The sequence below is a fragment of the Rhea pennata genome, unplaced genomic scaffold (assembly GCF_028389875.1).
Source record: "Rhea pennata isolate bPtePen1 unplaced genomic scaffold, bPtePen1.pri scaffold_46, whole genome shotgun sequence".
Lineage (NCBI taxonomy): Eukaryota > Metazoa > Chordata > Aves > Rheiformes > Rheidae > Rhea > Rhea pennata.
Window position 1 is genome coordinate 516,307 of NW_026907685.1, and position 21,407 is coordinate 537,713.

General features: G+C 48.6%; 1 protein-coding gene and 1 pseudogene across 1 annotated transcript; one reads left to right on the plus strand and one right to left on the minus strand.

The window, feature by feature from the left end:
- Positions 1-6,407: 6,407 nt before the first annotated feature.
- On the minus strand, positions 6,408-10,999 carry LOC134154832 (guanylate-binding protein 1-like; annotated as a pseudogene).
- A 1,221-nt stretch (positions 11,000-12,220) lies between these two features.
- LOC134154844 (olfactory receptor 12D1-like) lies at positions 12,221-17,015 on the plus strand. The gene is made up of 2 exons (XM_062601490.1): positions 12,221-13,112; positions 17,014-17,015. Coding segments are annotated over exons 1-2 (894 nt in total).
- The last annotated feature ends 4,392 nt before the right edge of the window (positions 17,016-21,407 follow it).

Below are 21,407 nucleotides of genomic sequence, written 5' to 3' on the forward strand. Positions count from 1 at the left end.
TGCCCTGCTTCCTCCATGCAGGATCCTCAACTCCACGATCTCATGGTCACTGTAGCCAACTCTGCCCTCAGCCTTCATGTCTCCAACCAGTCCTTTTTTTTGTTGTTAGTACAAGGTCCAGCAGCACACTTCTCATTGTCTCCTCCACCACCTACTGCCAGCAGAGTAGGTTTCCCCTTGTGGCAGAGAGCTACCAAGTGGTTTCGCTTGCTAACTGTAACTACTTACACGGAGCTTTAAGTAGGATAAGGAAATACCTACCATGCCAGCCATCACTCGTACTAAAAAGTTAAAAAAAAGAAAGACTACATGTATTGGGGGCAGCAAAGAATGTCAGTAGAGGAAATGTATTGCATTGACTGGAGGCACTGGAAGAAGAGTGACTGGTGTGCCAGTAATAAAAGGTGTTCAGAAAAGAGGAAAGGAGAATGAGAGTGAGAGAAGATCTACCCGACTAGCCCATTAGATGCAGGTTGTGAGTGTAGCCAGCTTACACGGAGCTTTGGGCAAGGACTCCAGTACTGGAGTGGCAGCCCTAGCACCAGCTGGAAAGCTCAGTGTATTTTGGCAAATCCTGCTGGATACAGTTGAAAAAGTCCCAGATGCCCCTGCAAGAGAGTTCAAGGCCGCTACTGAGCTCAGGACAGGACAGGCTTGCAGGACAGGACTGCCCTTGACCTTTCCAGTGGGGCGATCTCACAGGAGCATTTCATAGGGGTTGACACATAGGGCAGTGTGAGAGGAAGGAGTTCTGGCTGGCTGCATTGGCTCCTCTGTCCGTGTGCCCAGGTGGTTGCACTCCAGTGCTTGGCCACTTTCCACTAAGAACTGGCTTGAAAGCCTCAAGCAGAGACTCCTCTTGCAGAAGAAGTCCCCAACACACGAGGCTCGTCATGGAGCAGCTCCACATGAGCACCCCGACAGTGCTCACACTGGAGCTTCCTAGCAGAGATGAATGGTGTTTTGTACAGAAAGATTTATCCTTTACATTCATGCAAATAACTGTGGAATAGCACATGGGGTTTTAAACACATCTCCCTTCATCCTGCCTGCAGAGAAACCCACTGCAAGGCAGAGGCTGGTCACTCCAGCTCGGAGCAGGCACCAACCATCTTTACTTTGCATTTGTCGGTGAAATTTAGCACAAAGAAATGCGCCTCCTCCCTTTCTAATGCCTTCACTGCTGCAAAAGGGGACCAGTGGGAGCTCCCATGCAGAAACACATCCTCTCCATCCTTGGGACGCAATTCCCACTGCTGCAGCCGGACATCTATGGCACAGCTGTGAGAGAGAGCTGCCTTGGGAGCAGGGAATGAGATGCACTCCCTGTTTCTGCGGCTGTCCTTTCCATGCCTCTCCAAAGCTCCCAGGCAGCTCATTGTTGATTTCCAGCCCCATCAAGGAAAGTTTCATCCTAATTTTGAAATTTGAAATTCAGCATAGTTATTGTGGGAATCCAGGGGGACATCTGGCTAAACAAGCTGCCTTGTCCTTGAATGGTGACAAACAGGTCCTAAAGCATGTGACTGCATTCTGAAATTCAAAGAATGAATTATCTAGCCAGGGAAAACAGGGGAGGTGGAAGTTTCCTCATGAAACGTGGGACCCAGAGGGGCAGCCAGTGTCTGACATGGTAGCAGGCTCCTCCGTGTCTTGGACTCTGAGAGGAATCAGTAAAAGATTCTCTGTCCTCTAGTTGCTCCTGCCTCATGCTCCTCACCAAGCCCATTCCTGCAGCACAAGAGACCTCACAACCTGCAGCCCAGCCCTCACACCTTCACCAGCAGTTCCCTCTGCTCTGCCTCTCCCCTTTCCTCTCAGCACCATGCCCTTTCAGTCCAACACCCCACAAGCCCTGCCCTTCCTCTGCCTCCCAGCTCCCACAGCCCTTGCAGCGAGGTTTAAAAGATGGCTGGAGCATTAGGGGCCGAGTGGGAGCATCTTCAGGCTTATGCTTCAGGCAGGCACATAGGGTTTGGGCTTTGTGCTTAGTGGAATCAAGGAAAACTTTTGGGTGCTGGCTCAATGCTGGGCTTGGCATTTGCGGTCAATGTTTGCGGTGGGGGCTAGACTTTGGGCAGAGTGCTCTGGCTTTATGTGGGAGGGAGGCCTCGAGCCCGCTTTCTCCCTTCTAGGCAAGGGATGAGGGCCAGCAATTACCTTCACGCACAGGTTCAGGGTTAGGGGAAGGGACAGAGAGGGAAGCTTCAACATAGCTCTTTGGATTTGGCCTCAGTGAGTGGAGGGAGGAGAGAAGCAAGGTGGAAGAATATGGCTTCAGGTTAGTGCTTCGGTTTGGGGGAGAGACCGCCCACAGGGGCTCTCGCAGCTCCCAGTTGCAACTTACCTCCCCAAAACATGTCCTCTCTCTTGGCCAGCATCTGGGAGCCCTTCCTGTCCTTGCACGCTTGCCTCCAGCTCCGGCATGGTTGGCTGAGGGAACACAGAGCACCTCCTCATAAGCACTCGAGTGATCATCCTCCTACCTGTCTCTGCCTCTGCCCTCCCATAACCTCTTGGTCCTCTGTTAACTTCCCACAAAGGTTCTGCTGAAGACCTCACAATGCCTGCCTTATGCTCCTCACCAAGCACATTCCTGCAGCACAAGTGACTTCACAACCTAAAGCAGCCCTCACACCTTCACCGGCAGCTCCCTCTTGGCTGCCTGTAGCCTCTCCTCCCCTCTCCACACTCTTTCAGTCCAACTGGTGCAGAGACACCATCAGCTTTTTTGTTGGGACACTATCTGTAGTCTCAGAGCCTTTCTCTCAGGCCATAGGAGCAAGTGAAGACTTGGTGTAAGTCTTCCCGTGAAGTGAAGGCTTACTATTTTGATTGCCTGCTACAGGGAAAAAGAAGGAATACTTCATTTTTTTTAATATATTCTGTATAGCAGAAGAGATTGACCGCAGGGCAAAGTGAGAAACTTGTGCTCTAGTTCCAAACCACTGCATTACCTGCATCGGCTAGTGTAAGGATGATTGTTGAATCCTCTGCTTGAGGAAAACTTGCCACTTTCAGGTGGTTTATGCTGTGGGCTCTCCTAGAAGCATTAGTACCGCCCCACGGCGGCAGCTGGCGGAGCAAACGACAGGTATAAAAGTACACAAAGTGAATGACCACAAAACCCTCCTCCTTTCAGGTTACACTTAAAAAATCACAACATGTAGCTTCTGCATCTTGAACTGTCTTTGCATCTCAGCTTTGAAATCATAGGCAAGGGATATGCCAAGTAGGGAAAGTGCATCCTTCTTGCCAAAGACTGGGTTCACAGCACTCATTTTTCAAGCGATCCAGGGATATGGGGGTTAGAGGAGAACAGAGGCCAAGGACCCCCTCTCTAAGTGACTGAGCAAACAGGCAGTGACACTTGCCAGAGGAAAAGCGGGCAGTTATCCAGTGTTAGCACTGTCTCTGTCTTCACAGTCCGCCATGTAGCGAGAAGCTCCTTACTTTTGCTTTGCTGTAGCTCTTTGCTCAGCTAGTTGCAAAGGCAGTTGAATGACCACAGCCTGCTGCCTCTGTGTAACGGCTTCAGCACTGCACTGAGCTCTTCTGGTGCCTGGATGTCATATTGCCCAGGACACGAGCAAATTCCCCACACATGGGGTAGGAAGCCCCAGGAAAGCATTGTGGTCTGTTTTTTGGTCTGCAACACAAGGTTTCAGGAATCGATTAGAAGATCAGCAGCCATCCCTCCAGCCATTCCTCCAGCCAACTCTTCCTTGAGATCCCTGGGAGGGCTGAGACTCGGGAAAAGAGTCATATCTGATGAGCTGGAGAGAGGACAGGAACAAGAGCTAGTTCTACATAACATCTGTATTACAAGTGCCTCTGGCTTTACATTCTGCACTTTGGGAACAAGAGCTTGCCTTTTTTCATAGATAATATGTCTTCTTTTTCTCATATCAGTTTTGTTTCTACAATGTTTCAGAAAAACAGGAAAGAGAAAATTGTCTCGAGGTTTCTTTTACCTAGAGGAAAAAAGCTTAGCTGATAGATAGACGATCTTGTAGAGTAAAATTAGCCATGGCTGTAACATGCACAAATGCAGCAGACGTACTTATGACCCTCTCTCTTCTTAAAAAAAAATATACTCATTTGATGTAGATGGTATAAATATATCCTTCAGTGGTGTTTATTCAAAAAACATTTCTATTCTATTCTAACTCTACTGAGAAACTAGAACAGCTCAGAAGCTGATTTCTGGACATAAGATAAGTCTTAGGAGCCTTGAATACCTGAGGTCAGATCTGGAATACCCCAGTATTGCCCATGAATAATGCTTGACTCCATCAGGTATCTTGCCTACAGCTTACATACACCTTTTTCTCTGTAAGGCAGAAATGGCCACCTCCAGCTTAAATGCATTTGGTGGCATGACTCTGTGTTGGGAGTAATCTCTTGTTGAATCTAGGTAAAGGAAAGAGAAAAGAAAAAGGCAAAGACAAAGCCAAAGACAATGACAATGACAAAGAAAAAGGGAAAGACAAAGACAAAGAAAAAGAAAAGGAAAAAGGGAAAGGGAAAGAAAAAGAGAAAGAAAAAATGAAAGAAAAAGGGAAAAAAAAGGGAAACAAAAAGGAAAAGAAAAGGGGAAAGAAAGGAAGAGGAAGAAAAAGGGAAAGAAAGAAAGAGAAAGAGAAAGAGAAAGAAAGAAAGAGAAAGAGAAAGAGAAAGAGAAAGAGAAGGAGAAGGAGAAAGAGAAAGAGAAAGAGAAAGAGAAAGAGAAAGAGAAAGAGAAAGAGAAAGAGAAAGAGAAAGAGAAAAGGGAAAGGGAAAGGAAGAAAGAAAAAGAGAAAGAGAAAGAGAAAGAGAAAGAGAAAGAGAAAGAGAAAGAGAAAGAGAAAGAGAAAGAGAAAGAAAGAGAAAGGGAAAGGGAAAAGGAAAGGGAAAGGGAAAGGGAAAGGGAAAAAGAGAAAAAGAAAGAGAAAGAGAAAGAGAAAGGAAAAAAGGAAGGGAAGGGAAGGGAAGGGAAGGGAAGGGAAGGCAAGGCAAGGCAAGGCAAGGCAAGGCAAGGCAAGGCAAGGCAAGGCAAGATTACAGAAGTTGAATTGCATTGTGCTGATTAAGGTGCCGTGAATGGTATCATCTGGCTAACATCAGGTGAAAACGCTAGGAGCTCCTGTCCTAGCAAGTGGCCAGAGAACATGAATTTGTCTCACAGTCTGAAGAGACAGAGTCACCTGCATGGCAGGGCATGCAGTCCTTGTGTTTAGAGCAGTTTTGGAGGGACACAGGCATTTCCCTAGCCGCACCTTTTCACCCTCCCCTTTGGACCAGAAAAATCCTGTCCAGCTGCTGCCACCAAACGGTCTGCCTTTCACACTACAGGCCCTGCAACATTCCCAGCTGTGGTCAGATCTAAGCGGGACCTTTGTGTTCCCAGGTACACTCAGCATCTCTTTTGTTTTTGAACTGGACTCTGTTCTCTGACCAGTCCAAGCTCTTTTTCAGAGTCACGTCTGAGTGCAGTCTTCCCCTAGCTGAGAGAGGTGGCAAGCATAGGCAGCTGGGAATGAGCAGACCAGCTCTCCTGGGTCGGCAGGAGCTTTTCTGCCTCTAGTGATTCACTAGTGTTCACACGGAGAGCAAGGGAAAAGTCAAGGATTTCTCCCATTGAGAACATCACATGATGTGGGCACCTGAAAATTAAATAAATGTACAGCTAGACTCATCTGCTCTGCCTCATTTCCTGGAGAACATCATGTGAAAGTGCTGAACCTTCACCTATGGAAGAGTGTGTACATCAGAGCTTGTCACACTCTGTTATCCATATAGTCTGGAAAAATAGCACGCATGGTAAATTGATGTGAGGTCAGGGACAAAGCCCTCTACAATGGGTTGGGTCACTCCCGTCTTTCATTGCTTTGAGAGGAGGCTGGTGGTGACTGATTCCAACACAGACAAATCTGCCCAAGAGGGGAAAGTAGGCAATGAACCAGTCCTCTTTCCTCTGAGAAGCAGCTGGCCATGGTGCTTATTTCATCTTTCATGGTAGTAAATGAGATAATACATCCACTGGGTCACTGGATTAACTCACCTTCACTCAACTCAGGGCATCCATCTCCTGGAGCTGTCACCTCCACGTGCCCACTGCTGTAGAGCAGGAGTAACTCCTCTGCTGCTCGTGGGCAGAAGGCACTGATCCTTATAGTGCACTCAGCCAGTGCAAACTGGAGTTCAAGGTAGGAAACTGCCAAAAGGTGCTCAAGAGGCATAAAGAGGCCATGTGGAGGGCTTCTGTATGAAATGGAATGTGTTTTGCTCATGGAAGTCCATGTAATTTCTCGGTGTCTTTTTTTCCTTTGACAGTCCTCACTGACCAGAGGGAGGAAATAATGTCCAACAGCAGCTTCCTCACAGAGTTCCTTCTCCTGACATTCGCAGACAAACGGGAGCTGCAGCTATTGCACTTCTCGCTGTTCCTGGGTGTCTGCCTGGCTGCCCTCCTGGGCAACGTCCTCATCATCACAGCCGTAGCCTGCGACCACCGCCTCCACACCCCCATGTACTTCTTCCGTCTCAATTTGTCCATCCTGGAATTTGGTTCCATCTCCACCACAGTCCCCAGATCCATGGCCAGTTCCCTGTGGAACACAAGGGCCATTTCCTTCTCAGGATGTGCTACCCAGGTCTTTCTATTTCTTTTCTTCATTTCTTCAGAATATCATCTTCTCACTGTCATGGCCTATGACTGCTACATTGCTTTCTGCAGACCCCTGCACTATGGGACACTCATGGCCAGCAGAACTTGTGTCAAAATGGCAGCAGCTGCCTGGGGCAGTGGTTTTCTCAATGCAGTGCTGCACACTGGAAACACATTTTCAATTCCACTCTGCCAAGGCAATGTTGTGGAGTAGTTTTTCTGTGAAATTCCCCAGCTCCTCAGGCTCTCCTGCTCTGACTCCTACTTCAGGAAAGCCGGGGTTACCGTGGTTAGCTTTTGTGTAGCTTGTGGGTGTTTCGTGTTCATCGTGCTGTCCTACATGCAGATCTTCAGTGTCATGCTGAGGATCCCCTCTGAGCAGGGCCGGCACAAAGCCTTTTCCATGTGCCTCCAGCACCTCACTGTGGTCTCCCTGTTTGTCATCACTGCAGTGTTTGCCTACCTAAAGCCCCCATGAATCTCCTCCCCAGCTCTGGAGCTAGTGGTGGCTGTTCTGTACTCAGTGGTGCCTCCAACACTGAACCCTGTCATCTACAGCATGAGGAACAAAGAGATCAAAGAGGCACTGATGAAATTGGTTCAAAGTATAGTATTTTACCAGTCATAGGCTGCCTTCTGTCTTCGTGAGCGATTCCCAGTTTCTCGTAGGCTGGCTTACGAGGTGTGGGCCCAGTGAGGAATGGGGCAGGGGACATGGTAACAAAAGGCATGGAAAAGGCAAAGGTTTACAGTGCCTTCTTTGCCTCAGTCTTTCCTGATAAGACATGGCTTCAGGAGTCTCAGGTCCCTGAGACCCATGGGAATATGAGCAGTGAAGATTTACTGTTGGTGGAGGGGGATCAGACTAGAGAAGATCTGAACAAATTGAAGTTATGGGACCTGATGAGATGCATCCATGAATGCTGAGGAAGCTGACAGACATCCTTGCTAGGCCACTCTCCATCATCTTTGAAAGGTCCTGGCAGTCAGGGCAGGTCCTGGAAAAAGCAAATGTCTCTCTGACATTCAAGGATGAGGATCAGGGGAGCTATAGGCTAGTCAGCTTCTCCTCGATCCCTGGGAAGGTGATGGAGCAAATCTTCCTGGAAGCTATTTGCAAACACATGAAGCACAAGAAGGTGATCAGGAGTAGTCAGCCTGCATTCACCAAGGGGAAATCATGCTTAACCAGCCTGATGATAGCCTTCTATTATGGAATGACTGGCTGTGTAGAGGAGGAGAGAGCAGTGGATGCTGCCTACCTTGACTTCAGCAAGACTTTCAACACTGTCTTCCATACTATCCTACCTGGGGTTTGGCAAGGAGCTGTTGGAGACCTTCTTTCTTCCCTCTGCCCTGTTCTGCTCTTTTGTCAGCCCATGGGCACCTCCACAGTCCCTCTGCGCTGGGTAAAGATGAGTCTCCATGTGTCATCCTCTGACCCCAGGTAGGAACAAGCAGTGCCTAGCTCTGCTCGGTCTAATGTAGGTGCTCAGAGCAGGCCAGAGGAACAGAAGAAGGTGCAACAGGCACAATGGCACAAGTAGCATCAAGAGAAATTTCAGCTGGGTATTAGGGAAAAGACTGTTACCATGAGAGTGGAGCAGTAGGGGTGCAAGGGCCCAGAGATTTTCAGACCTTGCCTGGACAAAGTACTGGCCAATGTAATCTACCTGGGAAGTTAGCCATGCTCAGAGCAGAGGTTTGAGTATAGATCTCCAGATGTCCCTCCTGACCCAGATCCTCTAGGATAGGTAAGAGGTCTCCGGGCATGATAGTATACTCCCATGGGGCTGAGATCTTTCTAGCAGTTTGTCACTAGTAGATGAGGAGGTCTCTGTCACTCTCTAGTTCCCGTGAAGCGAGACTCAGTCACATGCTGGTCCCCATGCCATCCTTCAAGGGATGCCTTTCCTGAGGAATGAAGGTGCCCTGAAGACCGTCCTCAGCTCTGATCAGCTGGGAGTGGTGAAGCACAGTGGCTCAGACTGCAAGAGCAGCAAGGGGTAGAGCAGCAAGAATGGGTACAGTGAGGGGAAATGGAAGAGAAGTGGCTCTAAATGAAGAAGCAAGTATAGCAGCTGCTGGAAAAGCTCTTCCATTTCCCACCTGCGTCATCTGACCATGTATTTGAGCCTTCCTCAGGCACAGTCCCAAGAGCAACTAGCCAGCTCTGACCTTCTGGACCTTGGCACTCACAGCTCCCCATTACTACTGTGTTGTCACCATGGATGGTCTTGGGTGTAAACTTCTCCCAGATGTGGCTGCATAATTTCACCATCTGCTCCTGGAATTCAGGCTCAATCTCACTGTCATGATGCTCCTCCAAGTGTGGCAGGTCCCTCTTGGTGGCCAGCTGGTCAAAACCAAAGCACTTCTGGTGTGGGGAGAACTGGTGAATGCATTCCTGGGAATGGTTATAGAACCGGGTTTCCTGGCTGCTACCTGTGGAGGCAGGCTAGGGAGCAAGCTCACAGGGCTTAGGCTTTTGTTGTCTTATGCTGAAATGCAGCTGTCCAGAGCTGGACACATCCTGCCCTTCCTGAAGCACAGCACCGAGCACAGCGCCATTCCTCTACCGGGCTTTAATTTCAGCACATTCTCTAGGTACTTGTCTTCTGAGATTTCCTTCCCATCCACCTTCAGTTACAATGTGAAGTCCTGCACAGCCCAGAGAAAGGATAGGAAGAACTAGAAAACTTTGTCTGACTCCTCCAGCTCATCTCCACTCCCCCTAGGAGTTGCTTTCACCTTTACATTCTCCATCAGCTTTGTCACATAGCTGGGGAGCTGGCTAAGGAAATAGAGACCCTGGATCCTCAAGCCAGCGCACTCTACCCTTTCCACCCATCAGCACTTAATAAGGAGAAGTGGAGATTCTGCAGGGACAGAGAACAGCCTGGAGTCACCAGCAGGAGCAGGGCTGAAACCCTCAGCCCTGAGGTGTAGGGCACAGGATCCCTGAGGTCCTGTGTCACTGTGCCCCACCAGGAGGCTCTGATCTCCCCAAAGAAAGCAGCCATCTGAGGACCTGGAATGTGCAAACCCCTAAGCTAACACTTAGAGAGAGGCGGTCTCTCTGGTGCTGCTGCCCTGCTGAGGATACTGCAGCTGGCCCATGGCCTGCTGGTTGATGGTGCCCTTGCTGTTATAGACCAGAGCACTGGACAGCAATATGGCTAGCTCAAAGATCCATGCATTGCTCTGGAACAAGCCTGGCTCATACCAAGAAACTCTGTGCAAGACCCCTAAGAGTGAGCAAAGCTCTAAATTCCCAGGCCTTAAATGTCCAACCATGGGCCATGGCAGGGACAGCTTTTTGGAGAGATTCACACACGTAATATCACCACGTCTTCCTATAGCCACCTTGTCCTCAACCCTTAACTCTCAGAGTCCCACAGGCTTCTGATTACTAGAAAGTGCTGAGGAATCTGGCAACTTGTCAACCTCAGGAGCCTTCTCCTAGCTCCTCTGGCTGTCAGCACCACAGAGACAGCTCCAGTTCAAAAGGCACTGCAAGCCTGCAAGGCACTAGATTTCAAAAGGCCCACCAGCCTAACGGCTGCTGAGTAATCACAGATCCAGAATGAGAGGGAGCGTGGCTGTGAAGACATGATGTCTCACCAGGCAGCATGGCCCCAGCCACAGACTTCCTCCAGTACCCTGCAGACAGCCAGGATCCCAGGCAGAATGAGGGCTCTGACAGTCAAAGGCAAAGGTGAAAAATGCCAGGTAGGACTTCATGCACCAGAAGACTTTATCCATGTAGTTCTACACTGGCCTCCTTCCCCACAGGTTGTCTCTTCCTGGCACACGAGGGAAGGCAATGAGAACACCTTGAGTCCTGCCACATGGCTGGGCCCCTGAGAGCTTCCACACAGAGTTTTGTCAACACAAAAGGAAGTCTCTGCTTCTTCCACACTTTCCCCATGTCACTCAGCCCTTCAGTGTCTGGCAGCACCACAGTGTGTCCATGCCAGCATGGGTGAGGAGCACAGCACATCCAGATAGCTTTGATGTAGGACTGCATGGCGAAGACCAGAGAGAAACCTGTGGAGAGGACACAAGGGGCTCAGTAGTGTTAGATAGAGAGCAGGAAAACCAAGGCATCTTGGCTGCCAGGGGCTGGTACCTGGGCAGCTCAGCACCTCTCCCATCCTCTCACAACCCTGCCTGGTCATGAGGTGGGACCTGCCAGCTCAGTACAGCCCTGTGATGGCCACCACCACCACAGGCTGTGTGAACTATGACAACACCTGCATGCAGGGTCTTCTGCTGCACCACCAGCCCCCACCTCTGCATGTTCTCAATCAGGCAGACGGGCACTTTGATGTGGATTTCAGGTGCCATTGCTCACAGCAAATAGAGCTTGCACAGAGGACAGTGAGACAGATATTTGGAGCCCTTGAAAATTATCATAGTTTGTTCAATCTCCATCTTCAGAAGTTAAAAGAAAAGTGAGAGTTTTAAGATTTTTGTGGACTATAAAGGGAGCAAAAGATGTTAAGTCAGAGGCAAAGTTCAGCTGTTTAGTTGTAGCAGATCAAATGAAGCTATGATACATATTCAATGTATTATGCTTGGAAACTACAAAAACATATAAAACCCTTCTTGGCAAATTCCCCATTGGTCTCCCTGAGAATTATATGCTATAACGTTGCGTATTTCAATAAATGGCTTTTGATTCTACAACTTTCTCCTGCTTGTGAGAGCTTGCCGTACAAATAATCAGCAATCAGTTCAACTCCCCATGAGTTGAACCCACAAGTGTCATGAGCTTTCTGCGTCCCTGAAATGCTATGCCTTGATGTTTTCTGAAATGAAGTCCCATAAGGCTCAGAGGCTTGATCCCAAGAGAAGTTACCAGAGAGAGAGAAATTTTCCTTTACTGGAAAGAAATGTGATTGTTTCAGTGAAAGGGAGTACTATATAAAGGTTTCCTGACACCACTGAACAGTCTGCATTAATTTTCTTTGAGAGTGGTATGTTATATGATCTACTAAACTACAATAATACTTCAGCTTTGGGAAAGATTCAGTATATTCAGCTAGGATTTGGAATGAAGAAAATGATTAGAAAACCTTTTCTGAATTAGAAAAAAAAAGAAGAAAACATAGGATTTCAGAATGATCGTTGCTTAAAAATTAGGTAACCAGCCAGCTGTCCTTCCTTCCTTCATCCTTCCTTCCTCCCTTCGTTCCTCACTTCCTTTTTTTCCTAGCTTCCTCCCTCCCTCCCTTCCTTTTTCCCTCCCTCCCTCATAATTTTCTTTCCTCATTATTCTCAAATACGCCGTTCCTTTCAGTGAGCTAGCACACAGGTGGCAGTTTCGACACTGGTACTGACCATCTAGGTTACCACATTTTCTATTATTTGTTGAAACAGCTGGGGTGGAAAATCAAGGAATTCTTTCGAGTCACTTTTCCAGACTCAGTAGCTGATCTCTTCCATTCCTGAGGCAGCATCAGCTGATGATACACCTTACGGAAGAGGACTCTGGGAAAAGGAAATAACAGCTCAGGACAGAAGACAGCAAGTTACTGCCAAGTTATTTTCTCTTTCCCTGCAGGGATGGATAACCAGACAGAGGTGAGGAAGTTCATCCTCCTTGGCCTGAGCAATCTTCAAGGGCTACAACAATTCCTGTTCATGCTATTTTTACTGCTGTACCTGTCCAGCCTGCTGGGGAATACAGCAATCATGACTGTAGTGGTATGTGAACCCCGGCTCCATACCCCCATGTACTTTTTCCTCTGTAACCTCTCCTGCCAGGATATTTTCTACTCCACAGTAACCATACCCAAGATGCTGGCTGGCTTCCTCTCAGGGCGCCAGAGCATTTCTTACACTGGCTGCCTAAGCCAGCTCCACTTCTTCCACTTCCTGGGAAGTAGTGAAGCTTTGCTTCTGGCTGTCATGGCCTATGACCGCTGTGTGGCCATCTGCAACCCCCTGCGCTACACCCTGATCATGAGTCCACGGGCCTGCCTGCTGCTGGCTGCAGCTACTTGGACTGCTGGCTTCCTTCATGCTCTGATGCACACAGTCATGACCTCCCAGCTGCATTTCTGTGGCCCCAACCACATCCACCACTTCTTCTGTGACATCAAGCCTGTGGTGAGGCTGGCCTGCGATAGCAACCAGATTAACCTGAGCCTTCTCAACATCATCACTGGGAGTATTGTGATAGGCCCCTTTGTCTTCACACTCTCCTCTTACCTGTACATATTTTCCTTCCTCTGGATGAAAGTCCAATCCAAGGAAGGAAGGAGGAAATCCTTCTCCACTTGTGTCTCCCATCTCACAGTAGTGGTCTTACTCTACGTCCCTGTTATTTTTAATTATGTGCCACCTTCCTCAGGAAGTTCACCCAGGCAGGACATGATAGCCACCCTCATGTATAATGTTGTCACATCGGTCCTCAATCCTTTGATCTACACCCTGAGGAATGTGGAGGTGAAATGTGCCCTAAAGAGAAGACTTTTCTCCAGACAGCTACTAGTGCAAAAAATGTTCTGCCTTGCAGCATGTGTGGGGTAGGAGGCAATGGGAAATGCAATCAGAGGCACTTTTGGCTCAAGAATGTGTTGTGCAGAAATCTGCTTTTCACTGCCAACAGCCTGGGCCCCTTCAGAAAAACCCTACATACTGGATATGGTCTTATGTCTCCTATCTTGGGCAATATCAGTGCATAAAGATGAATATATGTTGGTGGAACTGCCACTCCTATACATCCAGCTGGAAAAGAGAAGCGGCTCCAGAGAGTGATACTTCCAAAAAAACACCTTTATTACAGTGATTTACTCTCAAATGTCACTTGATTCTTTATTTTTCTTTCTTTCTTTTTTAAGGCAGCCGAATCCCACTTCCAGTCAGAGCTGTCAAGAGAAGCCAGGGTATGGTTCATCTTATCCTAAAGCCAATAGATAAGGAGGGATTTAGTTGTTTCTGTGGGATTCATTTGGCCATGTACAGAGATGTATGTTATGTCACCTGAAATACTCTGGGTATCTCAGCTGGTATCTCTCTGCTGCTCCAGAAAGATTTAGATCCTGTGCCAGATCCACCAGCCCTGTATGGCTGTCAGATAGCCCAGGGCATCTGAGATGGTGCTCGACACTTATGTTTAGGCAACTGAATTCCACCTCCATCGCCTAGATCCACAGTGGTTGAAACTGATGTTTAGGCATTTGTCTCACAGGGAGGAATGTACGTTTGGAACCTCAAATGTAGGTGCCTTAATCTCAAATTGAATCTCTCCCTTAATCTCAAAATTATCTTCACTGTGGTTCTAAGAGTACCCTCTGCAGGAGGGTGGTGTGATTTCTTTACTTCTACCTTCCTGCTTTCTCTTTCCTCGTTTACACTACTATATGTATCTACCTAAAATCTGCAGCTAGCTCCACATGTAGTTCTACTAGCCACTAGCCTCAGAGTAGCTCTTTGTTTGTTCGTTTGATTTTTACTGTGAGGTATCTGCATTGATTAATGTTGTCATCTGCAACAGGAGCAAAATGAGATCCATTTTTTTCTTAGGAAGTCAGCTGCAAGGGGTGGGACAGGCTTGCCAAGAAGCAGCCTCCTGTCTTCTCCTATTTACTTCTGTTTTCTTATTGTTCAACCTTAACCAGTGTCTCTTTTTCATAAGAATACATTTTATGGAAAAGCAGATTACACTGTGCCTGGAGCTGCACAGTGCATCCTCTGCATCTAGTTTATGTGGCTTGTTAACAGTTACAGAAGGAATGGGCCAAACACTGGACTAAACTGTTAGTTCATGTGTTTGAAGGTTAGTCACTGTAAATACAAAGAACAGAAGAACAGTGATGGCAGAGAAATGCCAGTTACCTGCTCAGTGCAAAGGAGCACCCTGACTTGGATATTCTTAAGGCCATCCAAGGAGAGCGACTATCCCCCTGTCCCTGGGGCCTTGGAGGGAGTGTTTCTTCCAAGGTGAGTCCACCCGAGGACTCTCCTTGGAAGCCTTGTGGACTGAAGCGTTTATTGCATAAAGGGAGAGAGGATTTATCGTGGGAAGCAGGACAAGAGAATTTGGGAACTGCGCAGAACTTTAAGGGGGCTTTGGGAATGTGTGAGACTTTAAGAGATCTTCAGGAGAAGGACCAAAGGTGGGGAAAGGGATCAGAGTGGACTGGAGAGAAAGAAACTTGAGGGAAAAAGAGTTTAACTGGCCATGTATGAACAGGTCACTATGTTTGTCTAGTTGTGCCCAGCACCTGATCAACCCTACCTAGCCAAACGAGTGAAAAGAACACCAGAGCAGTGTCCCACTTATTCTACAGAGTAAGCTTATTCTCCTCTAATGTCCTTTCAGAGAAGTCCATTCAGATCTTTCACGTGTCTTCTCAGTGCCAGACTAGAGTCAGTCTGAATAGGGTCTTCTTTCCCCACTGATTACATCAAGCCCACTCCCTTGGCTGCGGTTTTGCTGGATGGTAGATAGGGACAGGGAGAATCTTGTTCATCCGTTCATGAACAACACTGATTAGATGATGTGGCATGTGGCTATTCATTAAACACCTGTGTCCTTATATAGAGGTCCCTTTTCCAGGTTAAGGAGATCCAACAAGCCTAAGTTAGCTGGTGGTGATGACAAGATTGTGAGAAAGTTTGCCCAATCAAGTATTTGTCCATTTATTTGGGTAAGCTGGCCCTCTGACAGCTTAGCCTCTGAAAACATGAGCAATGTTCAGGACTTAATTTTCTTCTGCAACTCTGGTCTTCACAGTCCAGTCCAAGGGTTTTTCCAATGACTATGATATTTCTCAGAGCTGACAGGTTGTATCATATTCAGCTTTGATACCACACAACGTCCACAGATCATAATCATTGGTTGTATACATATCCTCAGCAGCTTTTATAAAGAACCCATGACACTTCTCACCTTTCCTGAGAACCACCCCCTTGCTGCCCTCCAGGCACGTCCCTGCTTCTCAGAAAGTCTTTCCCCAGATGAGAGTGCCCACGCCGGCCGGCTGCTGCAGGTCCCCCTGCCCTGTACTCCCTGCAAGGCTCTGTGCAGGCACTGCTGCTCTGCAAACAGCCAATGGTGGTGCCACACGGCTGCGGGGCGATTCCACAGCGCCCGTTCTTGTTAGAGCAAAAAGCAGACCCAAAAGGATGGTTAGCATGCCACTGGCAGTCCCCACCTCCCATTTTATGCAGCTGTGGAGGGTGCTCAAAGGGACCAGGCAGCATTTCCGAGAGCACGAGGTATGTTATGGGGCTGCACTGGATCCAGCCTATGACATTTCAAAGAGAGTACAAGGGATGACTCTCTGGTGTCTTTTTCCCTGAGCCTGCTGGGTCTCCACTGCCTCTCCTGGGATTGCGGAGCCTTCCTTTACCTATACATTTCCTGATTTTGCTTCACTCACCGCCCACTCCCACTATAGTATGGTCCTGGAAATGCTCTGAGCTCCCCTGGCAGCTTATTACCTCTCCAGGCAGATGGTCATCAATCACTAGCCCCAACAGATATGTTACTGCCTCAGGAAGGTTACTCTGTGATCATTCAACACCTCTAAAGACTCAGGGCCCAAATAAGCAAACTCTGAATCTAAACTTAGTTCTCTAACAAGCTGCAATGAGACACTGATCGCGTCCACCTGAGTCCATGAAGAACCCAAGCAAAGCAACAAGCCCTTTGGGGATACCATTCCATCACAACTTTAATGACTCCAATTTTGGAAGAAGAGCCAAGTGTAAACTCACTGCATTCAGGAGATTGCTTTCTATTGTGGAGAGGCTATTAGAGAGGACAGATTTGTCCGAGAAAATGGAGCCTTCATGCCCTCACAGGTTGCATACTTCCACTGGGCAGTCAAGTGCTAAAACAGAAGAGACCTCCCGGTCTACAAAGAAGCACTGTCCCTACAACCTGTCTCTAGCTCCACCCTTGCAAAAACACTCGACCCTTCTGGGATGCCCCAGAACTTTGCCCTGCACCTCAAAACGCCTGCCTGATGCTCCTCACCAAGCACATTCCTGCAGCACAAGTAACCTCACAACGTGCAGCCCAGCCCTCACCCCTTTACCTGCACTTCCCTCCTGGATGCCTCTAGCCTCTCCTCTCAGCACCATGCCCTTTCAGTCCAACAACCCACAAGCCCTACCTTTCCTCTGCCTCCGAGATCCCACACCCCTTCCAGTGAGGCTTAAAGGTGGCTGAAGAGTTAGGGGCCAAGAGGGAGCATCTTTGGGCTTCAGCTTCAGGTATCCATGCAGGGTTTGGGCTCTGTGGTTAGTGGGAGCGAGTGAGCCTGCTTTCTCCCTTCTAGGCAAGGGATGAGGGCCAGCAATTACCTTCAGGCACAGGCTCAGGGTTAGGGGAAGGGACAGAGAGGGAAGCTTCAACATAGCTCTTTGGATTTGGCCTCAGTGAGTGGAGGGAGGAGAGAGGCAAGGTGGAAGGATATGGCTTCAGGTTAGTGCTTCGGTTTAGGGGAGAGACCGCCCACAGGGGCTCTCACAGCTCCCAGTCACAACTGCAGCACCATTCCCTCAAGGCTCCTTACCTCCCCAAAACATGTCCTCTCTCTTGGCCAGCATCTGGGAGCCCTTCCTGTCCTCACATGCCATCCTCCAGCTTCCACATGCTCAACTGAAGGAACATAGAGCACCTCCTCATCAGCACCCAAGTGCTCTCCCTCCAGTCTACATCCCTCTCTGATCCCCACACAACCTCTCTGACCCTCTGGCCTGCCTGTCACCCTTGCCATGAGCACCTCACAATGCCTGCCTGATGTTCCTCACCAAGCCCATTCCCGCAGCACAAGTAACCTCACAACCTAAATCAGCCCTCACACCTCCACCGGCAGCTCCCTCTTGTCTGCCTGTAGCCTCTCCTCCCCTCTCCATGCCTTTTCAGTCCAATCGGTGCAGAGAGCCAGTCAACATTTTTTGTTGGGACACTACCTGTACTCTCTAAGCCTTTCTCTCAGACCAGAGAAGCAATTGAAGCAAGCCTTGATTAACTCAGGTCAGAACTGGAATACCCCAATATTGCCCATGAATAATGCTTGACTCCATCAAGCATCCTGCATACAGCTTACATACACCTTTTTCTTTCTCTGTAAGGCAGAAATGGCCACCTCAAGGTTATATGAATTTACTGGCATGACTCTGTGTTGGGAGCAATCTCTTGTTGAATCTAGGTACAAATAGAAAAATGAGAGGAGAGGAGCAGAGAGGAGAGGAGAGGAGAGGAGAGGAGAGGAGAGGAGAGGAGAGGAGAGGAGAGGCGAGGCGAGGCGAGGCGAGGCAAGGCGAGGCTGGGAGCTCCTGCCCTAGTAAGCTGCCAGAGAACATAAATTTGTCTCACAGTCTGAAGAGACACAGTCACCTGCATGGCAGGGCATGCAGTCCTTGTGTTTAGAGCAGTTTTGGAGGGACACAGGCATTTCCCTAGCCGCACCTTTTCACCCTCCCCTTTGGAGCAGAAGAATCCCGTCCAGCTGCTGCCACCAAACGCCCTGCCTTTCACACTACAGGCCCTGCAACATTCCCAGCTGTGGTCAGATCTAAGCGGGACCTTTGTGTTCCCAGGCACACTCAGCATCTCTTTTGTAGCCTTCTCCTGAGAATCGCTTGAACACCACACCAGGCCCAAAAGTGCAGGTATATGTGAAAATAACAGTAAATAACCATTTCCTGGCTTAATTTCCTGTTTGATGTCAGGCAGGCAGAACATACCCAGCCATAGTATTTCATGTGTCCGGTCACCAAGCACATTGGATATAATCAGAGAGAGATCTGGAGCAGTGCTGTTACTGTGAGAGCTGTACTGCGGGTGTGCTTGGTGCGGCCCAGGCTGTCATGGCACCAGGTGACCTGCTCCTGGCATCCTCCAGACTGGGACTCCACTGAGACATGCTGTGGGGGAGAGGGGAGCTGTTGTTAGGACACAGGATGTCCCACTGTTACGCCAGGTCCTGTTAGAGAGGCACTGCAGGGACACACCTTCCCCCCGGGCACTGTGCCGGGTTTTGCAGGATGGAATTTTGGTGGAGAAAAGGAGGTGCGAGCACCCTGAAAAGTTGGGCCCAAGCTCAGAAAGAACGGCACATAAGACAGAAAAATGGGTTGCGAATAGGGGATGGTGGTTTTTCTGACAGTAGATGTGTAGATGCCTGTGGATGGTGGTGATGCTGGTTTGCCTCAGTTATGTCTCAAGTCTCTGATCTAAAGGGGAAGCATCAAGCCTCAGCAGTAATAGCTAGAAGCAGTTGCTTCTCGTAGCTAGCCTAGCCTATCTTTTAATAGCACTTCTGACATGGTCTTCCACAGCATCCTTGTAGCCATGAAGCTCATGAAAGGGAGCAAGGGACAAATGCAAAATCTTGTGTGTGGTATGGGCTCTCCGCTGTGGCAGTGCAGGCTGGGGGCTGACTGCTTGGGTGACAGCTCTGCTGACCAGACCCTGGGGGCCTGGTAGACAGGCAATGGTAGACAGGCCCGGCAGACAGGTGGGAGTATCTGCCAGCAGCGAGGCCTACAGGGATGGAGGCTGGCAATACACAGGGCTGTATGAAGATGACTGGAGCTGGTCAAACAAGGTAAGAGATGATTCCCCTTTACGAGGCATACATGAGACAACATGTGGAGTACTGAACCCAGTTTTGGCTGCCACCACTATAGAAAATGACTGACACACTAGAGCAACTGCAGTGAGGAGATACCAAGAGGTTCCCAGGTACCTCATCTTAGCTCCCCCGTGTCTCTCCCCCGGTGCTCAAGTAATAAAGCTGTTGTTCAGATTCTCTCCCCCGTTCACCTAGGCAATCAGCACTTTCTCTCATAACGAAGGCTAGTCTCCTGTCACCCTGGCTACATTCATTAGCAAGAGCTCGGGCAAGAAATTTCCAGAGTGCAAAAACATGGAGAAGTGCCCTCATCCCCAAAAAACAACAACCCTCCCCTCCTAACCAAAACACTAAGATAGCAGTAAGAGCTCCAGTGAGAGAAAAATCAAAGCAGGTGCAAGCTTTGTGTCCCCACACAATCCCACAAGAGAGAAAGCTATTCAGAAGAGATAACTCAGCTGCACAAAATCGCCACACGAGACTGTGGTATCTTGGCAGGACGCTTCAAACACTGCAGACATATTAAGAGAGATAACAACGGAACGGGGGGGCCTAACAAGAGCAAACTTCAGCACAAAACCAGACACTAGACTAATACAATTTAGATGGTGCCTCTTTGTGCTTCCTTGATACACTGCAGGTAGCAGCTTACACAGGAGACAAGGCTTACCAGTGAAGCCTTTCCTTCACCCTTTTCATTCTCCAGTTTAAATTCTTGGAATTTTTGTCTCCCAGAATTTGCTGGTAATGACTTAGGAGGAAGCCTAAGGCTGTGAGGGGGGAAGTTTGCATTTCTAGATAATACCTAAAGATCAACTGGAAAAGCTAGGACGCTGTTGTAAGAAGATAATTCCAATGAACAAAGAAGCAAAACATTTAATGATTTTTTCCCCTGCTTCTAAAGTTATGAAAAGAAAGGATTTAAAGTCATATTTCAATGGACTGTGAGTTCAGTTTTTCTGACCAAGAATATATAAAACTAATCATTAAATCTACAGGTAACTATCGTGTGAACTCTAATTCAAGTTAAGTGTAATTAAACAACTGTCGTCAGACAAAAGAAGTCTGTGGGGTTGGATTTTTATTTCTCTCTCTCTTTTGCCCTTACTCTATTCAAACATCTGGGAAGTGGTGGAGCTTACCAGGCAATGCAGTGGGGCTGCTGTGAGTCCTGAGGGAGGTGAACTCTGGTGCGGATGATGCAGGAAACCGCAGGCTAGGAGTACCAGGTTTGACCCTCAGGGCACTGGTACACTGCTGGTGATGGAAGCAGTGCTGCCTCTAGATTATCCTGCAGCCCTTGGAGTCCTTCCTCCCATCAAACACAGCACGCCAGATTTTAAACTCTGTACCCTTGATGGGCCCTGCTAATGCAGCTTCAGAGGAGCACTCGCAGGCAGGAGAACGTCTGGTCCCTGAGGCAAGTGACGTTTTGTGAGTCAAGGGAAAGCTGAAGGCTTCAGAGCCAGGCATCATAATGCCACTGTACACGGAGGAAAACTCTGTGTGTGTTTGTGAGGGGTGGGTATGTGTCCATGTGTTTGTGGCAGGGTAAATGTTCTGCTACTTTGAAGTCTGCAAGAACCACAGTCCTCCTCAAATTCTCTTTACAAAATGATGCTGCATAGAGACTGTCTTTGGCCTCTTCCCCAGGGGACATGTTGCAGGATCCCACGTGCCTCCAGGGAATCTGTGTGTCAGGGGAACAGCATAAACATGAGACCTGGTGGACAAGTTCCAGCTGAAGTGTTTGTGACCTTAGGTAGCAAGATCAAGGCACCAGTGCCCAGGACAGCTGCCTTCTAGGCTCTCCTCTTGGAAGTGCCTCTGAGCACCGCTGCACTTGCCAGGCCAGGAAGGGCTTCAGAGAAACCACACAGGAGAGACAACACGTGCCCCTAGGCTTGAGCAGGAGACTACTGTAGAATCCCAGCTACAGCTTGAAACATTGTCAGACCTTGTAAGGGCACCAAGGACTTGAGAGCTTGGCAGAAATGGAACTGAGATGGGCTGCCTACATTATTGGACAGCCTGTCGTCATTTGTGGGCGTTTCCTGTGGAACTACCCCCGAGAACTGCTCTTGGGGGTGTTACTGATACTCTTCCTGTCTGATGTGCAGCTGTGTGTTAGCTCTTGCTTAGCCACTGCTGGT

Excerpts from the sequence above, each read along its gene's own strand:
- LOC134154844 (XM_062601490.1), top strand. The coding sequence starts at position 12,221 with ATGGATAACCAGACAGAGGTGAGGAAGTTCATCCTCCTTGGCCTGAGC.